Source organism: Homarus americanus, unplaced genomic scaffold, assembly GCF_018991925.1.
Source record: "Homarus americanus isolate GMGI-L3 unplaced genomic scaffold, GMGI_Hamer_2.0 scaffold19318, whole genome shotgun sequence".
NCBI classification, from domain to species: Eukaryota; Metazoa; Arthropoda; class Malacostraca; order Decapoda; family Nephropidae; genus Homarus; species Homarus americanus.
This window is the reverse complement of record NW_024732238.1, coordinates 4,778,912-4,790,308: the sequence shown is the minus strand read 5'-3', so window position 1 is coordinate 4,790,308 and position 11,397 is coordinate 4,778,912. Positions and strand designations below refer to the sequence as shown.

The 11,397-nt window shown below is 41.7% G+C and overlaps 1 protein-coding gene across 1 annotated transcript; it reads right to left on the bottom strand.

The window, feature by feature from the left end:
* On the bottom strand, nucleotides 1–4,181 carry LOC121868355 (WSC domain-containing protein 1-like). Its single transcript, XM_042368870.1, has 9 exons — nucleotides 4,126–4,181; nucleotides 3,676–3,760; nucleotides 2,807–2,949; nucleotides 2,340–2,430; nucleotides 2,055–2,191; nucleotides 1,433–1,592; nucleotides 958–1,046; nucleotides 419–572; nucleotides 1–309 (listed from the first exon to the last, which is right to left on the bottom strand). Exons 2-9 carry the CDS (start codon nucleotides 3,753–3,755, stop codon nucleotides 114–116), a joined length of 1,050 nt encoding a protein of 349 aa, XP_042224804.1. The 5' UTR covers nucleotides 3,756–3,760; nucleotides 4,126–4,181; the 3' UTR covers nucleotides 1–113.
* Between the last annotated feature and the right edge of the window lie 7,216 nt (nucleotides 4,182–11,397).

Sequence of the window (11,397 nt, the reverse complement as noted above, 5' to 3'; positions counted from 1 at the left end):
TTACTATTTAACTTTATTAACAAATTCAATAGAAAAATAACATAACATAACATGAAGATATCAGCAAGCAAATAAACATTAATTGTTATCAGTAGTTGCAGCAAGTATAGGGGCTAGGGTAGCTCCTCATAGACAGGAGGTCGAGGGTAGCCCAGCACCAGTAGTAGCCGGTTGACTCTTTGGACAGCTTTGGATAGTCTTTGTTTCTCCTCTCGAGTGAAGGGGTCCAACGTCTTGTTACCTCTGCGTTTGAAGGGTCCAGTGAGGTGGGAGGAGACACATGCCAGCCGCCCCTCGTCCACAGGTACACTGAGGGGAAGTGTGTTATTACTGTGGTGCAGGAGAGTGGTACACTGGTTATTACTGTGGTGCAGGAGGTTTTGGTTCACTGGTTAGGACGATGTTGATATATCATTACCTCAGAAAGTGGAGAAGGCGTCGGAGTTGATGGGTGGTGTTTTGGAGGAGGTGCTCATAGTGGAGTACATACACTGGCTTGGAGCTCCACAACAGCCTGTCGGTCGCCATCTCCTCCCACAGGGACACTGCCTGGTCAACGTAGAACCTGAATACTGACGGATGGAACAAGTTGTGTTTACACTTAACATTAGTCATACCAACTCTTTATTTTCTTTGATATGTGACAATTAGGAGCTTCAGGAGGACCTGTCATACCTAATACAGTATTGTATTGGAGTTTTTGAAAACACTGAGACACGCTCGTAAATATGTTGTGAATTGTATTATAACATCTCCTTTGTCATCTTACAAGGTTGAGTCATATTACTACAGATCATTCTTTATTTAGATCAAGTGAAGATTAAATACCCAGACATATTTCACCTGATGATTGGATACCCTAACGTTAACCTAACCTAATCTTTACTCGAGTCCTTTATCCTTGTCACATGATGTATATGTTGCAACATAGACCAGAGAAAAACATTTCAGACTTACAGTTGGTGTTGAAGGTACTGGGGTCGACCTGGGCCTTGTGTCTGTTGCTGCCTGACTGCAGTAGGAGGAACCACGAGCTGACTATCGCCCTGTGTGGTGTTTTGTGTTAGTGTTGTGGGTTCACATGAAGCTAATCCACCCCTTGCTTATTTCACTTGATTAGGCCCTGCAGTTTATATCACCTGAAGTTTAGGGACCCCAACTTATTTCATCTAAAGATTAGGGATCTCTGCTTATTTCACCTGATGATTAGGCACCCCATCTTATTTCATCTGAGGATTAGACATCCAAGCTCATTTTAACACTAGCTTAATTGTACTTAACCTAACATAACACCCCCCCCCCAAGTAGCATTAGTAGGTTTAATCATCAGGTGAAATAAGCTGGAGTGTTCAATCATCAGGTGAAACAAGCTATGGTTGCTACCTAATCATAAGGTGATCCAAAAATTTAAAATAGGGAAATAGGGACAGACCTGACTGGGTTTCGAAGGAGCAGGATTGAGGGCAGACTAGAATTGATGTGGTTGTAGCGTTCGGACAAGTCGTTTCGCTCCAGAGAGTGGAACATAACTCCGTGGGTCTTCTGTACCAGCGTCCGCTCGCTCCACACCTCTTCCATCTCCCCCAGGAGCCCTGCATGGAGACAGAAGGATTTTAGCCCTACATGACTTGACACAAATTTTTAGGCCTACATGGCTTGACACTGATTTTTAGGCCTGCATAACTTGACACATATTTTTAGGGTAATAGATACCAGTACACAGCTAACAGCTTCTGCATGTATACATAGGCTTAAAAAATGGTATCACCCTAATGCTGAACTCCTGAATTGGCCTCCTAATCTTCGGGAATACGTGGGTAGGCCATAGATATAAAGAGTAGCAAGGTGAGCCAGGTTTGGTTTAGAATAGATATGGGTGGATGGAAAAGTAATAACGATACAGTTCTTGGTAGCAGGTATTAAAGTTAAGAATGGAGGAATAATGATTTGTGAAATGGAGAGAGAGAAAAGGAGAGACAGAGAGAGTGGATGTGTATGTGTTAGGGAGAGAGAAAGTGAGTTAAAGAGAGAAAATAAACTGTAGCTTCACTCACCGCCTTCGTAGAGCGGCTTTTCCTTGTATAACGACCCGGTGAAGAAGCCTGTTGCACCCTCCAACAGGTAGCGAAGCCAGCTGTTGCCTGAACACGGGTACGACATGAGCAGCACCCTCGTCAGCTTACTGCCGAGCCTGTTGAACCACACACACACATATATATTTATTTATTTGTAAAACACTTATTAGGGTTATTAACTAAAATAATTTCCCAACACAAACAAGGTGAAAATTACCCTCTGATAATTAGAGGTCAGTCACCACTAGACTGACCTTGACTAACCTGGTTTCATAGTTGACGCAGGGACTACCCGGGTGGTCGTCTCCCCACGGCCGCCAGGAAGGCCCCGTCAAGTTCACATGTAAATTGTCCCCTGAGAAGATATAAATACCGCCTTAGGAGCCCGTTCATAAGTGAAACCTTTCCAGCTGAATGTAGAGATAATCTGCCTATTAATTCGTCCAAGGCAGTGTAAGCTATTGTTAAGAGAAGCCTCACTGTAAGAGCAAGGACAAATAATCTTCCGAGTGATGCAGTGAAAGTAGTGGGAGAGATTAGTTTTCCAAGTGAAGGCAGTTAATTAATTAATTTGTTAATTAATATATATATATATATATATATATATATATATATATATATATATATATATATATATATATATATATATATATATATATATATATATATATATATATATATATATATATATATATATATTATAAATAACGCAGCCACTGTTCGGAACGTACCTGGGTGTCTCTTTATTCTGGGGTGTGCAGCGCGGATGAGTAACTTGAAATGCTTGCCCTGGCTGCTACATCCAGGCTCTGCAACGGGTGAACTTTGCCTCACGACGCCTCCGCTCATCCACTGGACGCCGCTGGGTAGTGCGCTGAGACGGTAAAGACATCACTTTTGATTTAAGAGAACTACATTCTGTTCATAATGATCAACAGTGGCTCTTCTGCTTATGTATATTTACGAGCCTGTGTCTGCTCTTTGCACTTCTTTACTGCAAACTTTGTTTGCTAGGTGGATTTGTTGGCTATCCTAGTTCAGTGCATCAATATGATACAGCCTATTGTTTAAGTATATAACAAGTGCATTTAAATGACATTCTCCCCATGCGACAGCACATTTCGTCATGTCACAGGTTTGGACCATAGTTAACTTTAAAAGTATGAATTTTGTTCACATAATGCAACAGGCAGAGTGCAATAACGTTTTATTGGTTTATCTCAATTTTTACTAAAACCAAATATAAAATATCAGCATTCACAAACTGAGGGTAAACACTACATGATGTCGGTGCACTGACAATCATCAGCCAAAGAACCCTCCATCATCAGGGTGTTAGGATTCGTTTAGCTTTTTTTTTTTAGCTCATTTACATATGTTAACAAAAAGTAATGTGGTACTTGATGTGAACACTTGGCCTCGGGCAGGAAATCTTAAGCTAGTTGTTGTTGATCCTGGAGGTGGGTAGGCTAGTCTTTGAGCGTTAGAATATAATCACCGCGTTTCATTAACTAGGATCATTAAGTGCGTAATAAGGTTAGTAATAACACTGATAAATAAGCAGTTAAAAATTATGAGAACTCTTTAGATAGGTACTCACAGGAGGAGGTAGACATACCCTCCAGTCATTAGAACCAGTAGCGACCTCTCCCGGTTCTTCCTCCACTGCATTCCTGCCATCGATTCTATTGCGAAAGAAAAAACAAACATTAAATCTTAACTAAATTTAGCCTAATCCAATCGAATTTAACCCAAACCCAACGAATGGCCGCATTACACATCGACTTCGCCCGTTATAGAGATAGAGGGGGTAGGGGGTTGTTACTGGGACTAGAGATAAATATCAAGATTGTAGACAAAGAATCGATGGGAGCCTTACCTAAGGACGCTCCAAGGTCAGTGCTACAGGTATTAACAAGGAACAGGACCCTGACGACGCCGCTGTAATCACTACCACATGCCTGTCCTACCTACACCCCACCTCACATATTCACACACTGTCCTACCCTACATACATCACCACACACACACACACATACACACTACACACCTTGAGAGGGTGTTAGCGTCTGGTAAGGAGGAGCTATAGTTGTGGTTAAGGCCACATCATTTACTAGACTCTAGTTTCCTGTTAAGAGAAGTTGGTTCGAGAATAAAAGTTCGCGTTTTCCTCGTGGGCTCAAGAAACCCTACGGTGAAATGTATCCTGGCGTCAGTAATCGCATGGCTTGATTCCTGAGTTCTACACCCGGTAGATACCATACACTTAAAATGGTACTACTAGATATCATACACCCAGAATGGTAGCATGACAAGGAAATGTGTAAAAAAAATAGCACTTCCTTGTAACACACACACAAAGTGAAGAAATGTGGCTTTAAGCATTACATAGATGCTCAGGTGGAATAAAGAGAGAATGGAAAATGAAAGACCGATAAAAAGTGTAGTAGGAGGGAAGGTGATAGAAGGATTGGCTAGAAGATGCACTAGAACTGAGGTAAGGAAGGAACATCTAGGAAGCAGTAGGAAGCAGTGGTTTATGTGTAGTTGATAACATGGTGTAGTGATTTTCGGGCAAAGACATGTTGCTGGTTGGTGGTGATGGTTTGTATATGCATGATTTTTTGTGTAAGGTGACGTATTATAGCAGAACACATCTCGTCCAGCAGCAAGTGTAAATAAGGAAGTTATCATAATTCTTGCCATTATGTAGTATGCAGTTGTGAGAGACAAGAAGTTAACAATCATTTAGAAGATTCGGTAATTACCGTCCACCTTGGAGTAGTTCCGTTACACGAAGGACTTATAGTTCTTCGTTTAATAAATAAAATTTTTGTACCTACTTGTCTTGCTCAACCTTAATTAATTATGGTTAAGCACTAGGTTTAATGATAATAATAACTGGAATGTTCATCGTGGTGAAATCTAATTAGCAACTTTTTCTTCCAGCGTCTTGCTGGGTGTTGACAGGCTGAGTCCGGAAGCGTCAATATGGCTTCGTGATGCTGTATTCTTCTCCTCATGTATAATAAAAGATTGTGATATTATATTATCCTGAGTCTTATGCATGATATATTGATATTTCATTATACACCATACAAATTCAAATTTCACAACATAATTTTTGTAGACTTAACAATTTTATCATAATTTTCAGCATTTCGGAAACGTGCAGATCTCAATCATTTTGTTTCTAAACTTGTACAAACTTTACCGTTTAAAGTATACTATTTGTTGCCATGTTTTTGGGCGACATAACAAATATACCCACTGACTTTAACGTAAATATTAACACAGAAGAAGTTATCAATACATATTTGTGCTTATACAACATATAATAAAATGGCTAACTAATTGCATAGTTCTAGTATGTTGCTAACCTCGACGATACACGACACATCCTCTCAGTTAAGAATTAATACATAATGGTAAACCAACTTATTTAAATAACACATATTTGTGTCAGCAAGAGCCTGGCTTCTCCGTCCCTCCTCCCTTGGGTCGCTGGTTCAAACTTTATGATTCGGTTGGTTCGAACTGTTTCGGTCTGGATCGACTGAACGTTATTAACTTCGATAAAAAAAAACTCACCCGACAATTTAGTTTGTTTCCAGCAGCTCAGTGTACAGGTGACTGACTCGGTGCTCTCCACTCTCGCCTCCACCCCTACCTTACAAGACTTATTATTTGTGTAAATTGTGTGTGTATACGTCAAGACGAACCATGGCGGGAGTGAAGCAGGTGAATTTATGGCGGATGATTTATTAGACGTAAATGTGGGCAGCTACGGGTTTTGTTGGCGAGAATTACGGGCTATGGATAAAAGGAGGTAGAGGGCGACGGGGAGAAGGAGAAAGAGAGATCATTAGCGCACAAAAAACGGGGGGTAGGATATTATCGAGATAAAGAGGGTAGAAGTTTTTGAAGATGACGGCAGCAATTTGCATTTATGTCCTCGCAGTTTTGGAGCTGATGTTCCGTCCAGGTGTGGGTGTTCACGAGTACTGTACCATGCATGTAAGGCTTCACTGTCGCCTCGGGGACAGTGGTGAGGTGTGTGTGTGTGTGTGTGAAATTTATGTTCGTAAATTATGAAGAAAAAAAACATCGATAAAGGGAAGGTATTGTTGGCGTAGGAAGGGAGGGTATTGTTGCCGTAGGAAGGGAGGGTATTGTTGGCGTAAGTAGGGAGGGTATTGTTGGCGTAGGAAGGGAGGGTATTGTTGCCGTAGGAAGGGAGGTATTGTTGCCGTAGGAAGGGAGATGTAGCCGTAGGAAGGGAGGTATTGTTATGTTACCGTAGGAAGGGAGTTGCCGTAGGAAGGGAGGGTATATTGTTGCGTAGGAAGGGAGGGTATTGTTGCCGTAGGAAGGGAGGGTATTGTTGCCGTAGGAAGGGAGGGTATTGTTGCCGTAGGAAGGGAGGGTATTGCGTAGGAAGGGAGGGTATTGTGGCGTAGGAAGGGAGGGTATTGTGGCGTAGGAAGGGAGGGTATTGGTGGCGTAGGAAGGGAGGGTATTGGTGGCGTAGGAAGGGAGGGTATTGTTGCCGTAGGAAGGGGTATATTGTTGCCGTAGGAAGGGAGGGTATTTTGTGCCGTAGTATTGTTGCCGTAGGAAGGGAGGGTATTGTTGCCGTAGGAAGGGAGGGTATTGTTGCCGTAGGAAGGGGAGGGTATTGTTGCCGTAGGAAGGGAGGGTATTGTTGCCGTAGGAAGGGAGGGTATTGTTGCCGTAGGAAGGGAGGGTATTGTTGCCGTAGGAAGGGAGGGTATTGTTGCCGTAGGAAGGGAGGGTATTGTTGTCGTAGGAAGGGAGGGTATTGTTGTCGTAGGAAGGGAGGGTATTGTTGCCGTAGGAAGGGAGGGTATTGTTGGCGTAGGAAGGGAGGGTATTGTCGGGGGTTTACCTAAATAATGCCTAATATCTTGTATATACAGTACAGTATAGACCAGCTACTACTACTACTACTAATATTAATAATAATAAGGCGGGTAGTATTATGCATTTGTTAACAGTAGAAGCCTGTAATTGGCCTGGGTGTGTATTGTAACGAATTATGGTACAACCTAAATCATTACATTAATATTATTTCTATATAAAACTTTAATCTTAGTGATAAATCTGTACATGTCAACAAAGATGTGATAGCCATAAGAACAATGAAAATTTAGTTGGTTTACGACACAGTAGCGACCATAGTCAATCATTACGACAGTTTGCTCTGCTCGAGTAGCCGAGTCACACATTACTGTACTTTGTATATAAAACATCGTATTCCTTTCAGATTACTAGAATAGATGGTTATGAAATACTCTAAAATTAATAACTATTTAGTTTACATACTGGTAATGAAATCTAGTTTAAGTTTAGTGTGATTTAAGAAGGATATTTTATTGTAATTAGTACAGCATGACAGGTGAAGACGGCTGGAGTCATTCGAGTTGTTGATTTGTCGCTGTTATAGAAATCATCGGATCACCTGAAGGTTAGCCCCCCCTAGCCTATTTCACCTGATTACTAAACCCCTCAACTCTACGTGGAGTATCTGAATGAAATATTATACGTGTCGTACCGTAGCGTAGCCGTTAAGTTGAAATAAGCTGGGTGGAGGTAATATTCAGGCGATACAAATAAGCTAAGATCGAGCTAATAGTTGTTATATTATGGGAATTACCGTACGAGAAAATAACATCCACTCATAGCAAAACAATTTCACGGACGCATACATCAACTCCCCACCAGACAGCAATAATGTAGATAATCTTTCAAAGTGATATTTTCCAATAACTTAACTTATTGCACAATCCAAACTTTACGTATCCTTGAGTTTCAGTTTATTCGGACTCACTTTTACTGGTCCGTACTGACTCAATGTAAATCTCTTTTCGTACAAGAGGTTTTTCACAGTAACTATATCTATCTATCTATCTATCTATCTATCTATCTATCTATTACATTCATCGTGTAAGCCAAACGATGGCAGACTCGTGTTTGTTGGATAAATGACCAACAACTCTCTTGACGTTAATATTTGTTCTTGCTTTGTGGTAATAATAGCTGTACTATCCATGGTCAGCTTGAGTTGCTTCCCAGTTGAGTATCCATCTATACTCGTGTAACCTTCTATCTATGTATATATATTATTCAACTATGTATTAATAATGTTTTGTTTTCAGTCATTTTGATTTTAGTTTAACCTTTTATCATCATTTATCTCCGGCTTCACATGAATTTGCCTGTTGTTGTGGCAAGATGTATTTTTACTTTAGAATTTGTTTAATTATAGTTTAAGTTATCTCGTTGTAGAAAGATTTTATGATAGCAGTTTTCTCGTGTCTATATATTTATTTTTTTGGGTTGCAGTGTCTGAAATGGTGGAACTGTGTAGCAGACTTGGGCCAACGGAAGTGTAGTACAGTACTGTGCAGTTTGAGGACGTCATAAAGGTGGACGTTCATTTCACGAGTGATGTAGCAGCTTGAGTGGGAAACAAATGTGTAGATGAGACATGGAGTTTTGTTTTACATAAAAAAAATAATACATTTGTTTGACAAATAATGGATTATCTTTACATAATTCTTTTATTGATTTACCATCATTGTTCTTCATGAGGTTTAGTAAACTATACAAGTCAGAGTTATAAGAACACGAAACCTAACAAAGCAGCATAAACTTTGCTTATATTGTTGATTTGTTGATCATTTAAGACGAAGTCATTCTACTCGACATCAGTTGAAAAGAAAATAATTTAGTTTATATTTCATAGTACTGTACTGTATACTATCTGTGAGTGTTGACACTTATTTCTGAAAATTTGTCTTGGCTTTTTTTTATCAGGTTACTGAGCATCAGTTAGCCCCCATGTGGGTGCCACCTGTCACACTTAAAGCCATTGGTATGTATAATATGCCTTTTTTTGGAGAGGGAGGATTTAAAAGAGAAATCAGGACCAAGAAAGAATAGATCATGTTAGTAATAATAGTGTAGTTGGATCCTTGCTCATGATAGATACTTGTGGTATATTTTGTATAGAAAAATATTATTGACTTCTTGTTAATTTTATTACTGTGCAACCGTAGCTGTCATGTACAGGTTACAAATATATTTATTTTAATTGTGATGTAACGGCTTTACTCATTGTAGGGGATATTTTTGAACAGGCTCACTCAACTTTGGCTCATGGGTGAAAAAAAAGTAAAGTTGATAACTTACAATACTTAGGGCTTATAAGTATGAGCTTGTCTCTGAAATGAAAGCTGACCTGAAGTGGGCTGTTGTAACTGTATTTTGGTCTGTTCAACCTTATAGAGAAGCAATGAACTTCTGTACTGTATTTATAATGATGGTCTTATTCAGTACACCCATTATTTATTGGTGTGAAGTACGAATGAACTTCACATTCAGCTTGAAATTCAATATTATCACTTTGGGTCAACTTTTACAACATTTACAGTATATAGTACCAAGTATATGAATCTTATCCCTCAAATAGAATCTTGCTGATGATACTAGTTGATTTGAATACTTATAAAATCTAGTAATGTGAAAGACAACTGACTCTGAATCATAGGTCCATGATTCGATTGCGGGGTAATTAGTGGTCGTAATGATGCTTGGAAGATTTTAATTACACCTTACCCGATGGTGCCCCAGCCCAGCATTACCCCCAGCAAACCACGCCTGCGCCTCCTTCACCAGTCTGCCCACCGTTGCTACTTGCAGCACCACCTCGTCCACAACATTTCTTGGTGCCGTCTTTTCATCCTCAGGTACCCACTGCTCTTGGTCCTGCTCCTGATGATCCTGCACCTGGCCCTGTAGACCCAGACATCCCACCCAGCGCCCCCGAGGACTTCGCATCTGCCGCGAGAGAAGCATCACGTTCCTCGCTTATTCCTCCCACCGCTCACCCTTCTCATATGTACAACCCTCCCACTCCCAATGCTTTTCCTGCTGATTCTCCCACAGATTATGAGCCATTCGACGGAGTTGTCACTCAGCGGCCGAGTGGTTCGCACCCCTTCCTGCCATGCCTCGCACGTGGGATGCCATTATGCTTACAACAAGCATCCTGCAGCGCCCGGAGGGGAGGGGGAGTATTGTATTGGTTAACTTTCCCTACAGGTGCTTGGCCTACTCGAGCCACCCTCCCTCACTGGCAGCTGTCCTCACCATCAGCCAATCAGCAGCGCCGCTCACACCACGGCCTGCATCCTTGAGTAGGGAGGATTGGATAAATACCCCCCTGCCTCGCCGTAAAGGTCATTCTACTCCGCCTTCTCCACCTGACAACACCAACTCTCTTGAAGCTCCTCAACCACACAACTCTCCACCAACCTACAGCATTGTATATACAATATACGTTGGGTTAAGACAATTTTGAGTTTCCTTTCTCACTTCCATCCTGAGTGCAAGATTTCCTTTAAGTTGCATGTGTATGTGGACCTAAAAGAGAAAATAGACTAAAGTGCACCCCAAATACAGGCTCCAGTGCTCTTGAACATGCTGATTCCGAATTTATAGTCCACAATTCGATTGCGGGGTAATTATTGGTTGTGATGACGACTGGAATATTTTAATTAAAGGGGCCCCATGGGATTACCAGGGGGCCATAGAGGAGTACAAGAGGGCTTACCATGCTTCCATGGGACTACCGGGATGCCCCCTGGGGCCCTGCCAGGCCCCCAGTGATTAACATTTCCAGGGCCCCATGGCATTACCAGGGCTAAAGGTCTCAGGGCCCCAGGGGCCTTTAGCAAAGCCAGGGGTCAGAGGTCATCCCAGAAGTGTGGGTGCTCCCATGGAACCTCCTTAGGGGCGTTATGACCCAGGAGTCTCTTCCAGGGCGGTAGCAGATTCCCCCAGGGCTCTCCTGAAGCGATGAGGGATGCAACCTAGGGGTTTCTCTCTAGCGATGTAGGGCACCCAGGCCTTGTCAAGAGCGGCAGCGTCCAGCGGTCCTCCCAGGGTAACAGCACCCCCTAGAGGCCCTCCTGGGGCCACGGCGCTCCAGAGGCTTCATCCTGGTGTCATATATAGCTGCATGAAAGTCCAGGGCATCCTTGATGATCCGTGATTGGTGGATCAAAATGTAAATCCACCAAATTACAGCCAAAAGGAGAACAGAAAGAATTCGAGTCAGTACAATACCCTAACTTATAGTTTTCCTGTTGGAAATAAAATTTTCTTATGGTTCAGGGTTGCGATGACACTAGAAATATGATGGAAGGTATATTTATTTAACGTTGGTATCTCCTGGATATATAAATAGTGCAAACAATCATAACAAAGACTCTTCCAGGGGCGATGTCGCTGCCAG

What these genes read in the sequence shown, in the direction of transcription:
- LOC121868355 (XM_042368870.1), bottom strand. Translation starts at nt 3,755, where the DNA reads ATGGCAGGAATGCAGTGGAGGAAGAACCGGGAGAGGTCGCTACTGGTT. An exon ending in GGGTATGTCTACCTCCTCCT is followed by an intron (nt 2,950 to 3,675) that starts GTGAGTACCTAT and finishes TTACCGTCTCAG; the next exon opens with CGCACTACCCAGCGGCGTCC. An exon ending in AAAGCCGCTCTACGAAGGCG is followed by an intron (nt 1,593 to 2,054) that starts GTGAGTGAAGCT and finishes GTCTCCATGCAG; the next exon opens with GGCTCCTGGGGGAGATGGAA.